This window comes from Passer montanus, unplaced genomic scaffold (assembly GCF_014805655.1).
Source record: "Passer montanus isolate IOZ18808 unplaced genomic scaffold, ASM1480565v1 scaffold34, whole genome shotgun sequence".
Taxonomy (NCBI): Eukaryota; Metazoa; Chordata; class Aves; order Passeriformes; family Passeridae; genus Passer; species Passer montanus.
In genome coordinates, this window is record NW_024368152.1 from 4,366,056 (window position 1) to 4,391,412 (window position 25,357).

A 25,357-nucleotide genomic window follows, 5' to 3' on the forward strand; every position below is an offset into this window, starting at 1 on the left:
AGTATCTTCATTGACATGAACAGATAAAAAGAAGTTTTTCTTAGCCTTTAAGACAATCCTACTTCCTTTTGAATTTTAAGATAGAATAAAAATATTTTTGAGAATGTTCTTGATTACATAAGACCTTATATGAAGATATAAACACATCTGGTCTGTGGTACATTAACATTCACAAGAATTTTGCAGAAATTTGAGATATGTGGTCCTGATGTGTTTACTTATTACCATTTGTGAATCAGCAGCATTTACTCTGGCTTCAGTAGAGTTAACACAAAAATTTGTAAAAATGAAATGAAAATCAAATTATTATTAAACATAGTATTCTGAATAACAGTTTTACATACAAAAGTTGCTGAAAATTTTTGCATTGAATATCAGTAATTTTTAATTCACAGAGGTTTATTGTATCAAATAGGATCCAACAAAAGTTAAGAGCTGCCTACTAATACTTGTATAATTAAACTTTAAAAATACTCTTTTCTTTTTAAATGAATAGTGATAGGACTCTATCTTTGACAGAATCAACATGAAAGTGGTTTTGTCAAATGGAAGAAGTGCAAACTCAAGTGGAACTTGGCCTTATACTATCGCTCTCACTCCATTAGAAACATGCTACTAGGGATGCTACATGCTACTTTTCCTACTTAGGGAAAGCTTTTCAAAGCTGCAGAACACAATCTTGGATCTGAAGTCTGCTAAAGATAGTGGGAGGTGTTCTATTGGCACAGTTGCCCAGGGATGCTGTGGATGCCCCATCCCTGGAGGTATTTACGGCCAGGTTGGATGGTGTTAAGTAACCTGGTCTAGTGGAAGGTGCCCCTGCCCATGGCAGAGGGGTTGAAACTAGATGATTTTTAAAGTTTGTTCCAACCCAAACCTTTCTGTGATTCTATGATTCTATCATTTAAAAATATTTCAGACTAGGTCTCAGTAAAAAAATAGAACCATTAAAGGACTTTTTCTGTGCATGGGAATGTTGAGGAATAAACCTTAATTGGTTTAAAAAAGTAAAGAAAAAATTCTTAATAATTCCATTCTTTCAGATTCTTCACACTCAAGCCAAAGAAGTTGTATTTGGTGTTATTCAAAAGCAAGGCCCTCGCCCCTCCTTCATGACACCTATACTTATAGAAAGTACTTACGCTTTCCTGACAGGTGTTGCTTGATTAGTGCATCAGAAGAAAACAAACCACCACCTACAATGGTTCCTGGAGAAGCCTTGAGGAGAAACCCATGAGCTATCATTTTTAAAAATTATTCAGTTATTTTCATATAAATTTTTACGATTCCCCTGAAGTTTTTTCCTCTAATTTTTTTTACAACTCTTACTCATCGGGAACAAAACCATTTTTCTCTGCAGTGTCCAGCATATCTCTGCAGTGTTTAGCATAACCACCATTTACAGCTTTTAAATTAAAACTTATTTGTGAAATGCCCAGCAGTTACTGAATTAACTCCCCATGAAAGAATAACTCTGGGATTTAAAAGAGAAAAATACAAATATTTTTAAAGAAATAATTAAGATTTTTTTTTATTCTTTACCAATGTCTGACATCATGTCTGATTATTACTGAAACAGGGATTCTAATCATAGAGTCAAAACCAAATGTTTTTCACCTATTAAACTCTGAATTCAGCATTCAACAGATTGCATTTAAAGCAGGGTAATTTTATTTCTTTTGGCTATCACCAGTTTCTACAAGGATACAAAAAACCCCTAAGCTCATAGTTTTACTGGTAAAAGCATTAAGTTGTGATTGTGTAATTCTTTAGAATACTTTTGGTGTGCACCATGTATTCAAGAAAAGTGCCAAAATGGCCTAGAAAAAAATAGTTTTCTACCTGTAAAAAAGAAAATAAAGTCTGTGACTTGGTTTTCTTATAAACTGCATCTGTATGTTTTGATTCTTTTCCTATTTAATATGGAAGAAAAATACTTGGGTATGCAATCTCTTCTGAATAAATTATAGTTCTTTTAACTGATCCTATGCTTTCATAATGATGGTCCCATTAATTTGCAGTCTGAAAATTTGGAAACTAGGTTCTGTTCATCTTGGTGTACTGTTAACTCTGAAGCCTGAAGAAGGCATTTTAAATATCACTCTGACTGACTACTTTACAGTTCATTATTTGAATTAAATTATGTCAATCTTATAACTCTGGAAACTATATCTTAAATATAATTTAATCAGATTAATTTGTTGAAGGATCTCTTTTCCTTTTGTTTTCCACAGTCCAAAAAAATAACACTTGATAGCAATGCACTTATATTTTAGTCCTCTGCCTCCTTATTACAGAAAACATGTACTGCTGAAGCTGAGTACAGTGCAAGCACAGTCAAGCATACAAAAATAATCAATGATGGCCAGTGGTAAAATACTCCTCAAAATTTAAGGTTGTTTCATACAACTGAGGCCATGCTGTAAGAGCACAGTGTTGTTATCTGTGGAAGGAGAGAAATCAACAGACTTTGAAGCAGTGGAAATTCTGTGTGTGTTAGGGTAGAAGAGCAGTTTTTACATGCAGATGAGCAAATGTAAATTCCACTTACTGGAAATACAAAAATATTGTAAAAGAAGATTATGATGAGGTGTTTATGAGGGATATGGGATATTTTAGAGATATAAAACATTGATATAGATACTACAGTGCTGCAAAAAAATGTGTGCCACATAAAGTCCCAACAGGACTGAGATAAAAGTAAAGGGATGAATTTAACTGCATGGCGAAATCAGATGTTACTGTGCAGATACAGACACCACAAAATCAAGTTAGCAACTGGCCATTTTAAGAAACCAAATAATGCAAGGAATTCTGTAACTTCAAAAAATTTAAATAAGGCAATCAAACATGAATGCTAACCCAAGAGAGCAGCTGAGGGCATCTGTCCAGATCATCACTGTTGTATCTTAGCGTAACTCTTCCAAAGGCAGCAGAGCTATGCCAATTTACACCAACTGAGGATCTGGACAATCAGGTTTAGGACTTCAAGTGACAAAATTACTTTTATTTTGGGGTATATATTAAAGGGTTTTGGCAAGTCTGACCAAACACAGAAAGTGCAAAACACAGCATTTTTAACTCCCCTTTTAGCAACTGTATAGTTTATGCAACTTCCCATGGGGATTGCCTCAGCACTTGGGATATACCACAGCATCATGTTGCAGATCTTTCCAGATCTGGATGGAATGAGCAATTGGTTATGATCTGTTGATTTGAAGCAAAAATGATCAACACCACAATGGGAGTCTGCACAATTACCAAATTGTGCCAAAGAAAAGACCCTTGAATTGATTACAAGCAAATGCCAGGCTGAATGAGATTAATTATGTAGGACAAGTTCAATGACAAAGAAGTATGACCAAACCCAAGGAAGACAGAGGCAACTGTACAAATGGAAAAACTCCAAGACAAGAAGGCCTTAGAGAGATTCATTGGGCGTATTAACACAGCTAAACAAATTCATTTATAATTAATCACAATTAAGCACTCCTCTCAGAATAGTTGCTTAGAAACTGCACAGTATGGCACTAGAATGACTGACAAGAGAAAAGTTTCGAAAATTAAAATAAATCATCAAACAAACATTCACACTGAAATATTTGGTGATTAGTGAAGCGCTAGGAACTAAGGAATGCATCTTCAAATCTGCCTAAGTTGTTATTGCAGACACCGAATTCCAATTTCAAAGTTAGGCATATAGAAGTTGCAGGGATGTGGATGCCCACCACTTATGTTCCTTCTAAAAACGAAGACTCTTTAAGTCATACAGGTTGCTTTGAAAAAATTACTCTAATTCAGTGATTGTTCATCTGAATTGAGACTATTTTGGTAATAACTGAGTGGCAAATGGTTTTAAATACTGATTCAAATCCAAACAGCAAAAAAATATAAGCTACTGTTATCTTTTGCTTTGAATAATTAAGTACATAAAGAAACAGGTCATGAACTGTTTGGCCATTGTAGATGCCACTATGCAAAGGAAGCCTCTCATTTCAGAGTGTTTCATAGTATTGACAACTTACTAAGGCCCTGATTCTGCAAGGTGCTTCATGCAAACAATTTCGTGCCTGCATGGAACATTTCACAGCATCAGAGATACTGATATGCAGATGGCTTTTAAGGAGCTTTTTAGAGAGTACATGCTTTTAAGACTACCTCTGAGTAATGAAAACAATGATGTAGGGTCTTATGTAAACAAAACTCAAGTGTTTTCCATTTCAGAGACAAAAGTTGACAAACTTAAGTGAGAAAAATGGAATGACTCAACCTTACCAGAGTCTGAATGAGTTATTCTAACAGAGAAAAAGCCCAGCCACTTCCATATGTAAAACTTATTGCGACTACAGAGATGAGGTTGCTGCAGATGATGGGTCTCTATACAAAGGACATTATCATAACACCACACAACATGAGGTTGGAAATGCTAGGTATAACCTACAGTGCCCATTTGAGTATTGAGAAGTGCAGGAACAGAGCCCAAGGTGTTCTGTTCTGGCCAGGCATGCATGCTGCCATCAAAGATAAGGTATCCAAGTGGAAATCTGCAATAAATACAGGAAACAAAAATGCAAAAAAAACCCACTGAAACCACATAAGATTCCTAATTTCACTTGGCCCAAGGATTGTTGAGCAAAATGGGAAAGATTATTCCTTATAGGGGAACTAATAGTTGGGGATCTATGTTCCTTGGTTTTGTTTTTAATAATTTAAGTTAAACTAGCACACTAACTTGCAATTTAAGAACACATAAAAAACTACAGTTTGTTCAATTTTTTTTTACCACAACATTGCAGATGAATTAATAAAACACTATCATTTACAAATGGCTCACTCAAGTACTTTTTAGCTTTTCTCCAAATACATCACATCTGGTCCTTGCAATCACATTTCCTATACAAAAGTTAGCTAAAGCATCAAGGAATTTCAAAAAGTGTCTGCAGATTCAAAGGATACATACTTAGCATCAAAGGAGTATTTCAACTTAAAACAAGATTACTTACTAGGCTCAACAACCTTAGTATTCAAGAAAAACTGTAATAACAACTTCTATTAAGTTTCCATGTAGAAAAAAAAAGAGACATAAACAACAGGAGTAAAAAGGGGATAATAGGAATGGAAATGATTATTTCTCTTTCAGCAAAGAGTAATTTTCTAAGATAAAAGGGAGTGAAAACTATATAATGGGTCTCAGTCTTGCTGCATTCTTATAGAAGGACAGATATAATCTCAATGGGAAAAGGGAAGAGGAAAGTGGGAAAGGGAAGGCAAGGCAAGGGATAATACTTCTTGGCAGATGAAACAACAAATGCACATTCAGGAACACCTCAAGTGGAAAACACAGGATGTAGGTGGAGAATTCACTCCAGCAGGTAAACAGAATTCTTCACGAATACCTGGTTTGAGTACATAAAGTGATTGTATATTGAGAGAGCTATCAAGGTTTAAAATAGTACAGGCACGGGTCAATGTCCAAGAATAATGTGCTTGCCCGTCTAAAGAGGGAAATGTTCTTGTGGTGTTTTACTAATATATCCTAATAATTTGTCTCTTCATTTTAAATTTATATTTTAAAAGGCCTATTTTTCACCAGATGACTACAGCAAGGAGGAAAATACTACCCTTTTCCAGTAATATTTTATTTTTTATATATATCAGAATAAAAACAACAGAAGTTTCTCTGTTTCTGGGAGGATGCCTCTTCTTCCCAGTTCTTGCTGAGCAAGAATCACAGTAAAATCACATCAGTAGAAACAGATAATATATTAGTATAGAAGAGTTTCCCTAGAACTATGAGGTAAGACTATCCTTTCTATCACAAAAACACTGTAATGCAGGGAGTTGTTTTTCAAGAAGAATCATGGCTAACAGGGAAAGCTTCAAAGAAGCTCACTTTTCTATGTGAACACTGCCAGGGTGACACCTCTGGGAACAGGGAGATGAGTGAAAGGAAGTTAAGAGAAAGAGTAGAAGATCACCAAGAATACGAAAATGACTGTGGCAGAATGACACAGAAAAAAGATGGAGGAACAGAGATTCCAACTCTTAATTTATTGTGGAGAACATGCAAAAAATAGACTGAGCTCATCACTTTGAGTTAAGAAGAGATGTAGGAAACAAAAGCTCTCAGATTTCATTGTACTGAGGGAAAGGAGGATGCACTCCTCCCTCCATAGGAAATACCAAAAGACATCCACCAAAGAAAATAAGAAAATCCACACAGATGCTTTGGGACTGAAAGACTGGGCATACTACAACAGTATCAGGAAGTATCCAAACTTGAAGGCACCTGGTTGAACTGCAAATCTTCCTGAGGATCAGATTCTTCAGAGTAAGCAATAATGGGATTTTCTAGCAGAAAACTGACCCAAGACAACAAGGGTAGATGTTGAGAATTGGATATTTAGTTCCACAGCAGACCAAACTAACACCTGGTTACCTATATACATAAGGTATATACATAAATGTGTGTGTGTATATGTATCAATGACCTTTGAAAAACTGTGATTATCTTTACATCAAAGTACCACTACATAGAAATAAGTTTGTCACTTTCTGGGAGTCTCTAGTACCTGGGTTCTCAGGTTCCAACACTGTCAGGACACTGAGTAGACATTCTCACAGTCAGGTGTGTTTTAGCTGGGATTGATTTACTGATTAACAAGATGTGTCCTTCTAAAAAAAAATTAATTCTAGCTTTGGTTTGTTTGGATTTTTTTATTTTTATTTGTTTTGAATAAGATTTAAAGTGCTTCAAAATGTTGTTTTTAACAGTATTTATAATTCCACAATGGTATTACAGTTGAGAAGTAATCGTAACTGTTAGAAAAACCTGCCATGATAAGGAATAAATAAAGAAAACTGATAAGAAAAGGCCCCTTGGTATGATCACACTGAATTTAATTTATGAATACTTTAATATTGGTAGCTGTCACTGGGTGGGCTGTTAACTGCTTTCCTGTTTTAGTTAACTTTACTCATCAATATAGTGTTCCTAGGTCCCTTAAAAATTAGTTGTTTTTCGCAAGTACTATAACCAAAATCTTACTACTGGAAAAGTTTCCAGATATTGATTTCTCCAGACAGCTTTAAAGCTGTCATTCTTTTTTTTTTTCTTTTCCCCCCCAGTATAAGTAAGACAAAGTAGCAGATATTGTTCTGTTTTCTATTTGAGCTGTGGACAAAAATGAAAAATTGTGTAATCTGCACTGCAAACCTGAGCAAGAACCCTTACAGATGAGAAGCATGGGTGGTAGGGAATAATTATGCTGACTGACCCTGGAACAATTTAATTGAAAGTTGCAACATTATTATTCTGAGAGCCAGGAAATGTGAGCAATGGAATCTTTGAGCCACAATTTCCAAAAGGCACTACAACAAGCATGACTATTAAGCAAAATATTTTCCTAACCTTGTAGGATTCTTATATTATTTTGATTGTGAATATTACATGAATGATATTATTAATTAATATTATTTAACGTTTAACGTTTGCTATTTACTATTTTAGTTGGGATTAAAAAAAAATGTGTGAGCAAGATTCCAGTTAGAAAGCTACATTATACATTATTTGTATGTGTTGTGAAATACACACAAAGAGAAATTGTATCAGTAAAATGTGATATGAAGGCTTTACCAGCACATATATGATATTTGATTTGATGGTAAAGCCATAAAAGTATTACATCCTTCCAAATTATGCAGTCCAGAAACATAATTCCTATGCTGTGCTATCAGTTTTTCTGCTACACTATCAATTGTTCTCTGTACCCTGTACATTAAACAAGTATTTGCCAAGAATTTTACAAAGGTTGAAATCTTTATGGAAGGATGGAAAAAAATTACATTGAAAACCTAAACTAGGAATAAAAGATGAAGAAGAGATGAGAACAGTACAGATTGGTAAGGAAAGGACAGAAGGGATCTCAGCTTGGGTTATAGGTTAAAAATGTGTATACATTTTCCTCTACAGCCTGGGGCAGGAGCCAAGGTTCCTGATTCTCACTACTCTTCTGCTGTCAGCAAATATGTGTGAAACATCCCAGCAAGGTTCCCTATCTCCTCCTGGTGCCAGTCCATGCAGATCACTAAAGCTTCTGCTGCTGTTGGTACGACAGAAGCCCAGGCAACAGAGCAGACACCAAAATGTCCCATGGTGGCTGGTGGCCGGGCAGATGGCCATAGTATCCCGTATTATGGAATTTCTGCTTATTTTCATCTTCTGCTTCCTCATTTTAGAAACAAGGATATTATACTCCCAGACCTTACACAGAATGTAAATGAAGTGCTTCACAGTGCAAAAATTTCAAAATCAAATTCTCTTATGTAACTTTGGTTTAGCTGCTTTGTGCATGCACGTTACATTTACATGATCACATCTTCTTCCATCTTAAGCAGAGAACAAGAGCATAAATGAGAGCTGTGTAAAGGATGCTGCCATCCATAGGACTCCTACTTCCCTGCTTTAAAATATATGTGGGAAATGCTAAGATGCCTTATTTCTGTCTCTGTACCAACTTCACAGGATGTAGAGACAGAGAACAATAAAAATATAAATGTGATGAAGGCAGGAGATGGGCTGATCGGACAAGGGAGCTTGAGACAGGGAACAGTGTAGAAAAAAAATGATGAAGGAAAACAGGACAGAGTAAATGGGCTAAGTGGAAGCTGGGACTGGTTAAATTTTGGGATAGGAGAAAGGACAGTATGGCTGCTCTGGAACTGGACTCTCCTGCTTTTTCTGCAGAGTTCATCCCTTTTCACAAAGGGTCAATTACATTACATAGATCTGCTAAATTCCCATAACTCCAAGCAAATTCAAGGGTTTGAACATATACAGTTCTCTACAATGTGAAGAACTGACCAATTGTGTCCTAAAAGTATCCACGTGAGCAATCAAAATTATATACCTAAATTTCTGGTTTAAAATGAGGATAATACCAACCCTATTTACTTCAGGGTGTAACTGCAGATGAAAAAAAATTCTTTTATAACTAAATAACTCAATTTATTAGGAAACACTCAGATGTGATGGTAGTGACAAATGTGTGAGTGAATTAATAGGTCTATCTTCAGAAGTAGTGAATAACAGACAGGGCCTCACATGGGATAATAAGGAAAAGAGAAGAAATTAACTAGTTGCTTATGCAATGATTACTGTCTGCCCTATGCAATGATTTACTTTGTTATCCTGTAGAAAAATATATGATCAGAAAACAAAGATTTGCCATATAGCGCAAATACAAAGAAGAACTGAGTTAAGTAAGCCTGCTTAAAATTCTGCCATTTTGAAACTTAACAGAGTTTCATGTCTTTAACTGGTATAATGATAACTGCTAAATTAATAATTTATGCTAATGAATAATAAGTAATAAATTTTAAACGTAAAAATATTACTTTAATCTTGCTTTTTGCTTAGGAAAAACTTGAAATAAGTAGAGAGAGTGGCATGATATAGAAGTGGGATCTCAAGTTTAGGTGTTTTGGGAATTTTTTCTTCCTGGTTTCTACCAGGCAGCCTTGACTGCAGATGTTTGAGAAAAGCAGAGGAGATGAAGTAATTCAGAAACAGCTTCCTAAGATAAGTAGAAACCTTATAAAGTGTTTGCTTAAAATATTCATGCTGCCTCAAGAGTCTTGACTGTGTTTTGCTTATGCATTCACATTTCCTCAAACTTCTACCATTTGACCCATCCCAACCCAAAATCCAGGTCCAAATCTGAGTTTCTCTGAGGTGTGCATGTCTTTTTCTGCTTATACTTAAATATTTTCCCTGATCTCATTTACATCCCCTTTTGCATAGCACGTATTCTTCTAGCAGCATATATCAGCATGACCTAAACTAATAGTTTCAAAACATTATTTTTCACTTTGTGGGAAATCAGCTGTAAATTTTGCATTTATTGTTTACCTCTAGCAACTAAATTAAGTAAAACCAGAGAGTAATTTTACTCCAGCAGTTTTCTCATGCTTGCTTTCTTATTTTTCCCATGGTTTACATCAATAGTTGTTTGGGGTTTTTTAATCGGCGTATATACCGAATTCAAGAAACGTATTGTAAAAACAGAATACTGCCAAGCAGTATGGCAGCGTGTGGTATCTATTCATACTTTCCCTACTGAATTTTCCTCATTTCTTGTGAAGATTTTTCCACCTTAATCAAATTACCAGCTCAGAAGCACTGCCCTGCCATAGCACTAATAAATACTATAGTTCTTCCACACAGAGAGTTGCAGTAGAGCATATGTGCAGGAAGACAGAGCAAAGCTAAGTGTCATGATTCTCTAATGTTCATAGTTCAAAACTGTTACTCCAAAGAACTGAAAGGAATGGTAAAGAACCCATTTTAAGCAGGGGATAACTAAGTAAACATTAAAAAAACATAGTCACGTGAGAAAATGCATTAGGCTGGTAGCAATGATACGAACCTGGGGAAAATTATGCAAGCATTTGGGAAAACCAAATTGTTCTCCTTCCAACTGTGTTTGAGAAACTGCAATGCTTTACTGCTTGTGTAATCACAAGTGTTTCATCAGTCTAATTGTATGGGAATTTTCTGTTCTAGCTAGCAAATTCAAAGTTCAGAAAAAAAGTTGAAAAGGAATTCAAACACTAAGATGAAATTCCAGAAGTTCTGTCTTTTGTCCATCCCTGCCACCTAATGGACACACAAAAGGACATACTAGGTCAACAGACTTATGTACAGAACCCCCCTGCTGTATGGAATTTCTAGACTTCAATACATGTTCCAAGCAGGATCAGCTCCTTCTGCAGCAGCTCTCCACACAGCATTTCTAATTTCTGACAAAACTTTATACAATTTGCGGTCAAATAAATATTTATAAAGAAAATATTTGTTCTTTATATCTTACTTGAGTTCTTGTGAGCTTGTGGCCAGCATACTCCGAATGCTTTTGTCAGCCAAGGGACAGCCAGATAAACTGTAAGACATGGCAGGACATACAAGTATGTTAATCTTCTCATTAACTGAACACTTGCAAACAAACACAACATAAAAATTAAAAAGTAAAAGTTTGTAATGCAGAAAAGCGATGGGGCAAGTGCTGTAATATTGAATTCCGTAATATAGTTAACCCTCTGAATATATTTAGTTATCAATATTACTTCCAAAATTACATACTGTAAATGTTCTTGTTTGTTTGTTTGTTTCTCTATGAACTAGAAAAATATAACAAAAATATTGGAGATTCCTGGGTTAACTACTTAAATGCTTAAAGAATAGTTTGGAAATTTTAGTAATCTATTTAAAAATAAAAGACGTTTATACAACACACAAATTAGCATGCTTTTAAGATCAACATATATTACTCAAAGGGTTAACACATAGTTCAACGTTTTACTTTGACAGCATTGTTGAGGTAAGCTGAAAACAATAAATTGAAAAGACAGAATCCACCATGAAAAAAATGAAGTCACACCTTCTATGTGAGGCGTAATTACCAGTCACATGACCACTCCCATCACACCCTGGTGTTGGACATCTGCCACCAAACAAAAACAAAAACAGCCAAAATAGTAAGTATGTTTAAAAAAAAACTTTTAAAAGTTTCATTGTTTCCAGTTTAGCTGCAATGACTGCAAGGGGTTTTAAGCATCCTAATCGAAAAGCTGCAAAATGAACAGGTTTAAATGAAAATGGCGTCTCCATACAATATAGCATCATTAAGAACAAGCAAATACACGTTAGCTTATCACTTTACTTAACTGGCAGTTTGAAACATTTATATGCTGCAAATGTTGCATGCTCATACTGCAAGGCGTATATGTATTCGTTGGTTTAAAAAAAGACAAAGAGAGAAAAAGTTAAAAGGAGATAAATAATTTCACCTCACATTATGCTTACGTTATTAAATCCTTTTTGCTCTCTTTGCATTGAGGGTATTTGGGTTTAGGACTTGGGATTGTAACTTCACCAGGATACCTTCTTTCTTCAAGTGCCTCTTGGAAAGGATCCAAATCTTCCGGCTACAGGCAAATATATACATATTAATTTCAGCTAGAGAAGGTCACAACTTACACAAAATAATGCAAAGCAGAGTCATCAGATGGTATCTCCTTCTTATCCTATTCTGACAGAGAAAATTAATGAAATTATTTTATATACTTTCACATACTAAACTTTTGTATAGTATTTGAATATTTGGATGAAGACTTCACAATATGTGAAATATATTATTTATTTAATTAGAAAAATAAAAAGGAAAAAGTCTGTCTTTTTCTGTAGCTGTCACAGAATTTTTCTCTAAAGACTGAGGTCTTTTCCCTAAAGTCACTGCACAACAGAGGAAGGCAAAAAAGATTACGAAATGCAGTATCTTATGCATCAAAAAGCCATCTTAAATAGCATTTTTAAGGATTTAGAACGCCTCAAAGATGAAAGAGAAGCAATCTTAACATCTACACATAGAATCTAAGTCTGGGATGAATCTCAGTGGATCTGTCTGGCAAGACAGAATGATATAATTTGAAATTAACTTTAGTCATGTTCAGAAATTCAAACCTATCTATTTCAGGAATGCAGTGGTTGAATGCAGGGATTCAGGAATTCCTGCAGATGGTGCTATGAACAACATAGCTGAAGTAGGGAGTTCTTACTCTGAAAAAAATTGCTGCTTTACCTCACATTTCCTTGATAGTGACAGATTTCCTGCCAACTCCAGTGAAATTAATAGCAAAACTGTACCACCAAAGGTAGAATGCATTCAGGCTATCTAGTGAAAATGCCACTTTGTTGTATTATTTCAAAGATACTGAGAACTGTTTTATGGTTTAATTAAAATTGGTAAGAGATGTGCTAAACACAAATGATTAGCCTAATTTTTAGCTCTAAACCAACTAGAAGTCCTCAAACAACTAAATTGAACTGAGTGCAGGATTTTAAGCTGCAGAATGGATAAGGGTTAAAACCTGACAGAAAAAAACAGCATCACTGAACTTTGTCAGCAGACCTCTTCAGTGCCCTGTCTATTCTGTTTTGAAAAGCAATAAAAATTCACTGACATATTTTCTTTATTTCCCACTTCTGTTTAAAGGGTATTGCGGCTGTCTTAGTATTTTAAGTAGAAAAGTAACACTGATTTCTTATATCCCTTCTTTGTATTTTTGAGAAAAAGTATTTCATTAATGCAGGCCCTTACACAGAGCTATCAAGAGCATATAAGTAATCTAGAAGATTAGTTGAAATAGTTGAAAGCTTACATTATACTCTGCTGCTTTGTTTAAATTGATCTCTAAGTAATACATGCTTTCAAATAGCACATCATTTATGGTTTTCAAATTTAGGAGAATATCTTGTCTTCAGAGCTGATTATCCCAGTATTGCACGGTTATGTCAACTTGCTTATACAGAGTAACATAATCTGGATATAGCAAAACATCTTTACTGCAGAAAATATTTGTTAACAAGATGATGCTGTTAGAAAACATGATTCACATTCATGGTTCAAATGTTGTCTTATGGAACTTAGTCACAGATCAGATGTGTGTCAGCATGATATAGTCCTAAAGATTAACCAGCAAAAAAGTCATTTTTGTAGAAAACCACCTTATTTTGCTTCCTATTTCCCTCCAAATTGCAGAAAATTAATGAATTACCAAAATTAGACTGCAACAAGAACTATACAGATGAAAAAGACATACATTAATTTCTTTGGAATCATCTTCATCTATCCTACTTGGCTTCATTTTAGTGTAGTCCACTGGCAAGTCCCAGCAGTCACCCTCATTCAGTTGGTAACACCGGTTGTTCATCACGGCTTGTCGTTGTGGGGACATTGGCTCCAGTGGGGTCAAAATGGTGCAGCAACCATCTCGCTGCCTCTGCTTGTTCATGCTCAGATCCAACGTCCCATTTTCATCGACTTCCATATCAGGATTCTGTCAAAATAAGAAAAATATTGTTAATTCAGCTTCACACTGGCAAACTGCTACCTCTTCTTCAATCCTATTGCCTAGCAGAATGATAAAATGCTTTTCCATTCCTGTATAGATTGTAAGCATTGAGCCCCCTCCTACACATAGCATGATGCTGTTACACAACATTAATGCTGTTAAAGTAGATTTCTTCCTGAATGGCTAATTTGATGTTTGGGGGGAAAGGGGAGAGTCTTCAGTACCCCTCTTGCCACCCAGCACATCAGTGCAATATCTGATATATAAAGGAGAAAGCTCTAAAGGTATTTTCTTGCCATTGTCGTTATGTTCTTGATTTATTCTCTGACAGGTGAAGTAACCTGTGAGGTAACATCTGCATAATTCTTGTTTTCAGTCTTGGCATGCATCTGGGTGATTAGAGAAACAAAAAACAGCTAACATCAAATAATCTTTGTTTCTTTTTTTCTTTTACATTAGCAGTCAGTGCTTGAATAGAAAATGTCAGAAAATTAAGCAGGGAGGTAGGGTACCAAAATAAGTCCTTTTGGAAACCATTTGTCAACGAGGAAATGCATTTAAGTTTCACAGCTCCTTCCCTGCAGATGAACACGTATTAACAATTCATGTATCTATTCTGATAATAATTTGTTCCAATTTCTGTGACAACTGGTACTGTGAAAAATGGGATGACTATGGGCTCTTTTGCAGAAACAAACAAGTGTTGACTATTATATTAGATAAGGAGAAATAAGATATCTTAAAATGAACACAAAATTTAAAAACTAAGGACAGATAAGATAAAAATGTCCACAGAGAATCCTTCATCTTTCAAAAAATGAAGTGTTCTATGAGAAATTTGGTTTCAAAATGAATGTGAATCTGACTGACTCCTTGTATGTCTGGTGACTTTCTTTCCTCTTGAGTAACAACAGAGCTGCAGGAAACCACTGCAAACGCAAATCTCTCTGAATTACTGCCTTTTGTTAGAACTTTTATTTAATTGCTGCTATCTTGCTAATGTAATTTAGAAAGTATTTGTTTATCTCCTCAGAATCATTCCTTCAGTTGCAATATAGTGACACGTTAGGAAAGAGGCCCTTGCTGGCTTAGACACAGCAGATTTTCAGCATTGTATTCCAACTTCTCCCATCATACTGAATAGAGAAGAACTGCATTTATTTACATGAGAGAAGGAGATTTCACTCTTGAACAGTATTAAATCAATTAATATAAAAAGCAGCGTTTGAAAACAAAGTCCATTCTGGCTTAGAGCATGAATATTACTAATACTTACTGCTGCAGGTTTAGTTTGTTATGAATGATCATAACATGAGGCAGTTTGCACAGCAAGGGAAAGCAAACCTTTGTCTATAGGAGAAGAACAGAACATGTCTGCCAGCTCAAAATCTCTCTACAAGCAGAATAAAAATGTTTCCTCTGCACTGCATCTGTCTGCTCAGCCATCTAGTGGTCTCCTGTAGGCAACACTGTACTGTTTGCTTGTGCATGTTAAATACTCATTTTTGAACAGCTATCAGAGCCAACACTTTAAAGTGAAAAATGAAATCTCCTAAATCTTTAACGAATGTTAATACTGCACTGTTTTTACTTAATACAGAAAGCTTAATGACAAAAGCTTTTATTTGTATCTGTATGGCCATTTTATAATATACTGAGGCTGTATGAATATACAGAACAGCAGCCACTCTGTAAGACACATTTTAAGTCACCTGTACTGGAGGATTTGTTCATTTCAAAGATATTAGGCATTGACTTAAGAACTCTGGTATCACAGACAGGCAATAAATTGCAACATACAGCACCACAGATTTCTCTGCACTGAATCTTACAAGCTTAGGTCCCATTTGTGACTTTTAAATGAAAATGCAGAGTTAAATCTTAATCCTTTTGCCAAATGCATGAACCAGACTGCAGTTTGCAAAAAAAACCAATACCCAAACAGTAGTAAAATTAATATCACTTGAGCAATCCAAACATCTTTGGTAATTACAGTAAGAGACAAATTTAAAAAAGGAGTACAGGGTATCTGTATCATTAGTTTATAAAGCCATCATGATTTCCTGTGATACTTGTGAGCAATTTATATATTTTTTTTTTGTATTTTTCCCCCCCTGCTTTAGCAGAGCCACCAGATTATGTTAATTCTGAGGGGAAAAAAAAGGCAAGATGTGCTAAAGCTTGTCTCTCAATCAGGGCCACAGAGCAAGTACAGTTAAGAGAAATCTTCATCAACAAACAGATTTACTAATTTTTACCCTTGCACAGAGATCCTGAGGCTTAGTGGAGAGGTTCTGAGGCATCTCCCTGCAGCGGGTGGAGAGATTCAGAATAGCAGTAGCAGCCATGTGTGCTGCCTCCATGTCATGAGTATAGTCAAAGCTGCTCTTGCTGCAGGTACTGCTGGCACTGCTGCCTCCACCACAACTCATATTGCTGCTGCTGCTAGGGGCATAACTGCTTGTTGTGCTGCTGGTTGGACTTGAATTCTTACAGTAGCGTTTAGCTGTGGGAAGAAATATGACAAGGATGACTCAAAAGAAGGAGCATTCTGCATAAGTGAAGAGGAAAACAAACTGCTGGAGGTGAAATTTATAATGAGGAACAGTAACCAATGCCAAAAAAAAAGCCCGCAATAAGAATGATGGCTGTATTTCTTGATTTCTGTCTGTGAGTTTTATATGCTACATGTGTGAGACTGTATGAAATAACCTCCTGAAAAAATCTGCATGACATGATCATGAATTGTTCTGACAAACAGGCTGGATTTATAAAACAATAAAAACACAGAAACACTGCTTTTACCCCACATATATAGTCAGACAGAAGGTACAATCTGCTCAGCTCATCCATTTTTATTAATGACAGGCAATGTAACACTATGGGACCTTTTCCTATATACCTGAGGATATAGGTAACTGTTAGTTTAAGGCCTAGATCTCCCCAGAGTTACTGGAGATCAAACCCACTTCAAGGCTGATGAGCTTGGCCTCTGGGCCACAGCACCACCCATATTTCCTTAAACACCTCATGCTTCCTAAAAGCTTTATTTCCTCCTACACCACAGGTAAATATAGCACTGGCCATCCCAAAGACAGGAGCATGATAGGAGAAAAAAGGTGGTTGTCATGTGTTAGTTTTGCCATGTCTTGCACAAAGGCAGAAGCAATGGCTGTTTAAAATGGCAACAACAGGTACAAGTGAAAAATCCTCCCCTCCACCTTCAAAAACCTACAATTCTTCATAAAACCGGTGAGGACCAAAGACCCCTCCCTGCTCCCACTGCAGGCAGTGATGCCCAGCTGTGCTCTGACTGACACAAGCCACAGGTGGTCACACAAGAGCCAAAGCACTGACAGTGCTCACGTCCAGCCTGTCTAAACACAAGGCAGCACTGCTGCTGCTTCCAAGTAATGCTCCTTGCAGCCAAAGGTATTACAGCAGTAAGGGCAAGCAGCCCTATTAGCCCACTTATTTCCCCAACCCTCTTCCCAGATGAGCTGTTTTAAGAGTGTTTATAAAAATGCAAGAAAGTGTGAGCTCGTCTCCAAAATGTAGAAGTTCATGTATTTTCAGAAAAAAAATAAAAGTCAAGGTCAGAGGATACATCCATGCATATTACAGCAACTACTTCCCCTTAAGATGGAAATGTATACTGCAGAGATCATACCTTATAGCACAGTGTAACAATAACCAACTAGCATGCTGATTAGAGAGCTATACAAAAAAGGTCAGGCCCTAGACAGAGCTCTTCCGTGATGGGCTCCATTTAAATGCCAGGCTCTTCACTTGTATTTGTCTGAACAGACATACATATAATAATCTGCTCCCATGAGCACAGCCCATTTGTGAACCATGGGCTGCTTTGGTAGGCAGACAGGGTTCAAAAGAAGAATCTGAAAGCAAAATGTCTCTGCCAGAGCTTATGTCATCTTCCTTTCTCTAAAGAACTGAAAAAAATCATGACATTATTTTTACTGCAAAGGAAATAGTGTTTTACTTAAATCATAACAGATGGAGTTTTCTCAGGAAAGCCACATAATGCACAGGGTGTGATTTTTTTTTAAGTGAAGTGAATGCTAAACATTCATCACATTTTTTTTTGTTTTGAACACATAGTAGCACTACACTAGCAGGCTATCCACTAATAATAAATTTGTGAACTGTTCCTCAAGAGTTTCATTATTAATATAGTAGTCAGTGGTGGTCATTAAAAATTCAGCATTTATCCATTGTTACTTTGTTACAGTATCCAAGACATGCAAGAATTTTCTGATGCTTAAGGAAGCAAGTAATTGAATAATTCAGTTTTTACTGTGTTATGTTAACACAGCAAGCACTCTGTACCACTGAACTTGCCAAATTAGAACTATCTTTCAAAAATCATAGGAACAAATAAGACTTTTCTAATTTTCAAAAAATGTTAGTCTTGTTATAGTAGGTCACATTTAGACAGACATAAGAGACATATTACATGTGAAATTATATATATATATATATATGTATGTATGAAAATGTGTGCTAAAGAGAGGGAGGGAAAGAGGCAGCTTTTATACATAGGACTAACCATCAGAAACTCATGCAGGCTCTGATATGGACTCCTCTGTGGCCTTGGTCAAACTACATTATCCCTTGTATTCATTTTCTCTATAAACAGAAAGTTGCTTCTAAAATTTAGTTGTGTTGTGATTCACTTGCAAAACACTTTGAAGATGTAAACTGCTATAAGCATGCTACACAATTATTAGCTTTCAGATTACCAATAATTAAAGCAAAACTCACTTGGAGAGAAATGGCCAAGGTTATCTTAACTTTACTGCAGCTGTACATTTGAAGATGAGTCACGTAACCCAGACTGTTCATTTCACATTAGCTTTTCAGAAGAACAAAGATCATCAATTTGTAATGAATAAAATCAATCTGTTCACTAATGAAGGGAATGCTGCATTGTTTCAATACCCGATAGTTCTGCTTGACACAATGCCCACCCCTGTGGCTCCAGGTTTATGAAGCTGTGCAGTCCATCTATGCTGTGTAATCCAGAATGAAACCAAATGTGAAGAACACCTTCCCCATTAAAAACAGACACAGTCTAACCAGCTGCATACCCAAACTGGGCTTCCATCAGATTGTGCCCGGGGGCTGATTACAAAGAACCTCTCAAAGTCTAAAGGCTTCTCTTACTAATTAACAAAGGGGGAGTGGGAGAGATCCCAAACATGAAAAAGACAAAAGGAAGGTATTTGGTCTGGAATTCAGTTCTGCCCAGGCACTTTCATTCCCAATATGGTCTAAATACTGAATGGTTTAGTAAATTAATTACAGTTTCAACACCTTTTCTGACTTGTACAATAAAAGATTCATCTCACCTAATTTCAGGTATCTGAGCTAGTCATTATAGGCTTCCTATACAGGCAGTGGAAGAAAATAGGAACTTTCAGGCCATGATTCACCTGACCAGTTTTAAACAAGCACTTAAGGAAAACATTAACTAAATCAGAGAAGCAACTACCCTTCTTGAATCTGAAAGGGGTGCCAAACTCAGCTGTCAGTGCTAACATTACAAAACTCTGAATATGGTCAGATGAATCCCACTCATAAAATTTTTTCAGTGTTTTGACAGAACAACCCAGACCTATTGGTGGGATGACAACAATTTCTGCAATCAGCTAAGCAACTGAAAGTGTTGCCATCACCACTGCCTGCTGTGTCTAGCTTTTCTTATCTTTATTTTGCTGTGTACAACAAGCCCAGCATCCAATACACTATGCAACTGGTTTCAAAGGAAAAACAAGCCCAAAAATAAAAAATTTCTCAAGAATTACTAGATCACCCTACCCAACAATCCAAAGGATACATTTTCTGTTTGTTTTTTAGTAAACCATACTGAAAAAAAAATATAAAGGAAACAATTCAAAGGTGCTATTTATGTTCGTGCCACTCCCAACTCTACACTTACTGAAGATAAAATCCCTTTTGCTGCTGATGAAAATACCGTAGTAGCTGACAATTAAAAAAGAAATGAGAAGTGAAACTATTGATTTTTCATATTCTTAAGACTACTTCTCTTATATAGTTAGAACTAAAGCACTGTTTAACTGCACATTCCCCCCAAAACCTTAGATGTACTTTTGGGTTTTCAGGATGACTTTTCGGAACTGAATCTGTTTTTATATAAACATGCTTTTTACTGACATACATAATAGGTGTGGTATCTGGACCCCCATAAAGTGTTTAGTAGTAATCATTAATTCTGTTATATATAAATATAAAACCATCTAAAAATACTGTGGCATTTTTGAAGTGGCTCTTTTAAGTGAAGACTCTCTTCCTGAAATCTCTTTCATATTCAGTTATTTACAATGACTGTCAGCAAAATCCTTGTTCCATTGAATGTCAGTGCCAAAATGTTTTAAGAATTTCAGTGTGCCCAGGATTTCACTTCATCATTCTAAGAATTCAACTGATTTTCCTGAGCCAATTTAAGCCAAATTTTTTGGAGTACTTCTGAAACTTCAGAGATGTGAACCCTAGAGGTTTCATGAAAATCTCTAACAGGGAAAAGACAAACTCAAATCAGGCCCCACCTCTGGGACCATGCTGGCAGGTCCATCTGGCCAAAGAGCACACACATCCCGTGGAACCAGGTGTAGTGTGCACTGTGTCCAGCAGAGCCAGGAGTGTGGAACAAAGCCATGGAGCAGCCTGGGCTGGCAGCCGGCCCGCTCCAGCGTTAACACACTTCCGCTGCTCCCGGCACGCACGAGCCCCCTGTGCCTGCTGTGCCAGCGTGAATCACAGGTTTGCAGCCTCCCTCAGTCCCTCTGGCTCACACTGAAGCCACCTAGTCCCAGTCCTACAGCCCAGAAAAATTCCTATTTATATCAAAGGAAGACGAGTGTGCATAAAGACAGTGACCTGCATCAACACAGCCTTTTATTATTTAAGGCCACTTATGCTTAATGTTACATGTATTTTCAAATTCTGGTGGTTCGGGAGAAAAAGTGAAGTTTGTCATTATTTATTGAAAAAGGGGCCTTAAATGAGAAAAATATGTATCAGTTGCTTATGCATCAGTAATTTGAACTGAAAATAAGCTTTTTCAGAGGAACCCCAGCAGTATTGTGATGCTTTCGTTTCTGCAAGAGTAGACAGAATATATATGCGATATTTAATATGAATTTACCTTATACTAATGTAAACTCATTATCTTCCTAAACACAGATACAGTTAGTGCTTTACTTCTAATGCTGATCAAGCCCTTATTCTGATAAAGACAAATAAGATGAAGGAATGAGGAAAAAAGAAGGTCTTTTACTAAAAATAGGTTTCCTTTCACAACCCTCTTCCTTTCTGCTACAGTGCAAGAATATATCTGTTAATTCTATGAGAAAGGAAAGTATCCAAAATATCAGACATATGAAGGCAAGAGCTATTGTAATTTTCCATTTGCTCACTTAACTACTTTTAAATGTCAGTCTGTGTTCAGGCAATAGCATAAATTTTTCTGTAGAGTATGTTTCTTTCTGTTTTCTTAAACAAAAAGTCTGACACCTGCCTGAAATTTCTTATAGTCACTGAGTAGTATCAAGTATTTTTACAAAAAAAAAAAAACCCTGCTAGCACTCAAAAAGAAGGAAAAAAAAAAGGTATGGTTTAGTTATATATATATATATATATATATATATATATGTGCATATATAAATGTATTGTTCTGAAAAATTCCCCATGTCTTCAAAAGCTACAATCCTTCTTTATCCTGTAGTTCATTTTTCTCCCCTCATAAGAAACCTGTTGCCCTGTTGCCTGACTGATTCTATCCATTGTCTTCTCCTGAACTGAAGCTAATATCAGGCTTCTCCTGAACAAATTAAATATGTTAGGTTTTCCAGAGAATTCAACCAGTGTATTTGTGAGGACAAAATAAGCAAAAATGCCTCTTTCAGTATGTAGCAGTGATTTCTGAAGGACAGTGAGGCCCAGGTTTTCTATTTCCATGTCCCCACAAAAGCAGTATGTTATCTTTCTGGGTTACCTGAACTGCTGCACGGAGGCGAGAATCCTAATGTGACCCTTGAGGCCAGGTCTCCCAGACAGTAACATAAGGATTATCTCTATTACTTAGCTTTTATTGCCATCTCAATACATCCCAGGAGCTTAATAGCTGGAGATGTCTTTTGCCAGTGCAACAATCCTGAAGCAAGCACCGTATAAAAAACATTTATTTTCAAAGGCCTTTAAAATAACTTACATATGATAGCATTCCTCATAATACTGTATGAACATGAAAACATGTCTTATTTGTATGATGTTTACATATACAACAACATGATTAACTGCAAACTTGTCTCTCATGTATAAGAGTGTCCACCTCCTACCATCATATCCTTTGGGGGATATATCCCTGGATTGCACCTTGGGAGCTATGGCTCTCTTGCCATAGGCATGGTTGTCATAACTGTTATATTCAAACGAAGTCTTAGAGTATTTCTCTAGTTCCTTGGCCAAGTTGGAGCGGGGTGTGGTGGTGGGGACATTGTTTCTGTAGCCATACTGAGGGATCTCCAATTGCTTAACAAAGCACATGGGCCTAGAAATTAAAGATATGTACAGTTTGTTAGATGCAGTTCAGTTTACTATGTTTGTGCATAATTTATAGTTCAGATTAGAAAATCTTAGTTATTTCTTGAACTCAAGAGACAGCAATATATTATTGCATTTCCTTAGTTTGGTTATTTTCAGCAGACAAACAATATTATTTCCTTGAACAAAGCCTACACAAAATTAATTCTAATGCCACTAAATGTATCCTGCAGCTAAAAGTATTTTAAAGTTCTGTTTTAAAATACTTCGGGGTTTCCCTTTCCCCTTGTAATTGCACCACAAAGCAAATATTTTTTTCTTTAGGGAGGTGAATTAAAGAGGGGCAAGCAGACTGACAGAAGAAGTTTGGATGAATTCTTTAAATATCAAAAAGAAAAGGTAGATTGGGAAGCTCCACCTAATTTATCAAATTTCCTCCATATTTCTTCCGACAGAGTTGTATGCTGTTTTTCTCTGTGCTTTCAAAAGTAACTATTCCTGTTTCATCTTTCAATATACAAATCCATGTTCATCTTGAGAAGAGTCTCAGAGCTTTGTTGACTCTTGGCTGCTGCTTTGCAGGTCCTGCTCATCCTTAAATGCAAGGTTCTGGCAGGAGCTGCAATTCCTGACACACAGATGCACACCTCAAGGAAGGTCCTGAGAGTGAATACAAAATAAAACTGTTTCAGTTAAATATCTCTTTCATTTAGGATGAGGGAGGACAGTCAGAAGAAGTCCTGATGGATGTTATTCATTCATTTGAGAAACTTGTGAAATCTCAGTGAAAGAACGCTGCAGTGAACTCCACTGTCACACCATCTTCTGCATGTGGACAAAGGAGTAATCAGCTCAAGGCAGGCAAACAAAGGCCAGATCCTGCAAACCCTACTATAGAAGAAAATGTTACATGACTGGGTCGTAGGAACCAACTGCTACACAATGCTGCAAGTCTACCTGCTGCATGTAGCAGGAGGTGAGGATGATGAACAGCACACCTGAGGTGCTTCTGCTGGAATCAAGAAGCATATATATTTTTAAAATTTTTCTTCTTTTTTCTTCTTTTTTTTTTTCTGCATTTATAACCAGAGGAAATGGAATGAACAATCATAGGAACATAAATTCAGTTGAGATCAGAAGTATCATCATGTTGACTAGCAAGGTGAAATGTGCTCAATAATAAGAAATAGTTTTTAAATATGATATGTTTTTCTGAATGAATTTATTATCATAACATTTATTGAGGATATTTATGTAAATATTCCCTTTGATTTACATATGCTTATTCCTTTAGACACTTCTTCCTCACAAAATACAGTGGGCCTATTTATACAGTGAGCTCATATGAATAATAGTTTGATCCTGTTTCAAGATAATTTATATTTGACCAAAAACCTGCAATTCCGATCCTGAACATTTGGTGCAAATCCAAAATTTCAGTGGAATAAAAGTCCTATGAATTTGACTTCTTTTTAAGTAAGAACTTTCAAATTCAGGTAGGATAGAAACTGGGATGAAGACAAATATTCAAGATTTACTCTTAAAACGTCTCTATCTGCCCATCAATTGCCTGCACACAAATATTATAAATAGCTGCCAAGTTCATCTTAAATACTTCAATGACTTAAAGGTAAAAGGGAAGCAAGAGACAAGATGAAAGAATTATCTGAGTTGCCTATAAAAGCTGAAACACGAGGTAGCTCACAAGTGAAGTTAAGATTGCAGAACAATCCTAGGGAGTTTGCCAGCAAACTGGATGCTGCTTTTGAGCAGTTGCCTTCTATGGCAACTGACTTCAGTGGCTTCTCTATAATGAGCAGTGGTAAAAGCCACTGCATTTTTCATCTGTCTTTTTCCATCAAGTGAGAAACTGTTTTATTCCCTCAAAGAACGGAGTGTTTTTTACTAATGGGATTTGAAGAACTGTTCTCTAAGAAACCTCAGTGGGATGTTGTATGCCAAGCTGTGCAAACTGAATTAGGGGCAGTTAAGATAAAGCCCATCAAAATAAATCTGCAGAAGGAGAGCATAGTCAACAGCAATGATGAAAAAACTTCTGTAGATGTGAACTATAATTCTGTGTTCCCAGCTCCATGGAAATGCAGGTTTTTGAAAAGACCATCAAGATTAGATGAAGTTTTAAGAGAATATTTGAAGAATGGCACTGATAATACAGTAGAAAAGTTTAAGTAGCCCAATTGGTTCTTAAATCTAGAAGACAGCTAAAGACTGAGAACTATGGGATAAGTATGAAATTCTGGGAACTAAAGCTGCAGCACTTCCTCCACGCTCTTTGAGGAATCTGGGAGGGATGTACCTATCCCAGCCCACAGATACTGCAGTATCCATGGAGAAATTCTGCAGCTTTTGGGGCATAATCAGCATAAGGCTGGTACAATCATGCAGAAGTTTGATTGCTTTACATGCATCCTTCACACTTCAGCTCCTTAGGAATTTTTTCCACCCACATATCTCAGAAGAGAAGACAATAGCACAAAGCTGGATGCAACTTCAGATAAATGCAGAATTCTGCGTGGATGAAGAAAAGGAGTATAATAATATAAAATTGGTTAAAGGTCCCTTCCATAAGAAAGTTTAGGTAATTCTTGTCTTTTTCTTCTCTCTGTCCTGCCTGGCAGAGAATGGGGGGAACAGAGACAAAGAACTAAGCCTGATGTTATTTTGGAATCTAAGCTATATATGGTACTTTTCCAAGTGTCCTGCCAAAAGTTTACCCGTTTGGTAATGGAGATAGGGCTTCTGGTTTAATTTAAACTGATATTTACTAGTAAAAGCCTGCTGAAAAAACCAAGACTTACCGGTAAATATTAGTTTATTCCCAAAAGATACCAACTTTTTTCAC

At 36.3% G+C, this 25,357-nt stretch overlaps 1 protein-coding gene across 12 annotated transcripts in view; it reads right to left on the reverse strand.

The window, feature by feature from the left end:
- The window catches only part of MYT1L (myelin transcription factor 1 like), a 300,153-nt gene that overhangs the window by 45,729 nt on the left and 229,067 nt on the right, over positions 1-25,357 (reverse strand). For 6 of the 12 annotated variants that reach the window (XM_039715661.1, XM_039715671.1, XM_039715663.1 and 3 more), the window contains exons 11-16: positions 22,290-22,501; positions 16,170-16,417; positions 13,660-13,896; positions 11,864-11,985; positions 11,439-11,501; positions 10,872-10,940 (exon numbers count right to left, since the gene is read on the reverse strand). In XM_039715661.1, the coding sequence (XP_039571595.1) occupies positions 10,872-10,940; positions 11,439-11,501; positions 11,864-11,985; positions 13,660-13,896; positions 16,170-16,417; positions 22,290-22,501 (951 nt within the window). The remainder of the gene's footprint in view (positions 1-10,871; positions 10,941-11,438; positions 11,502-11,863; positions 11,986-13,659; positions 13,897-16,169; positions 16,418-22,289; positions 22,502-25,357) is intronic. The other 6 variants (XM_039715669.1, XM_039715668.1, XM_039715665.1 and 3 more) reach the window with 2 other exon arrangements.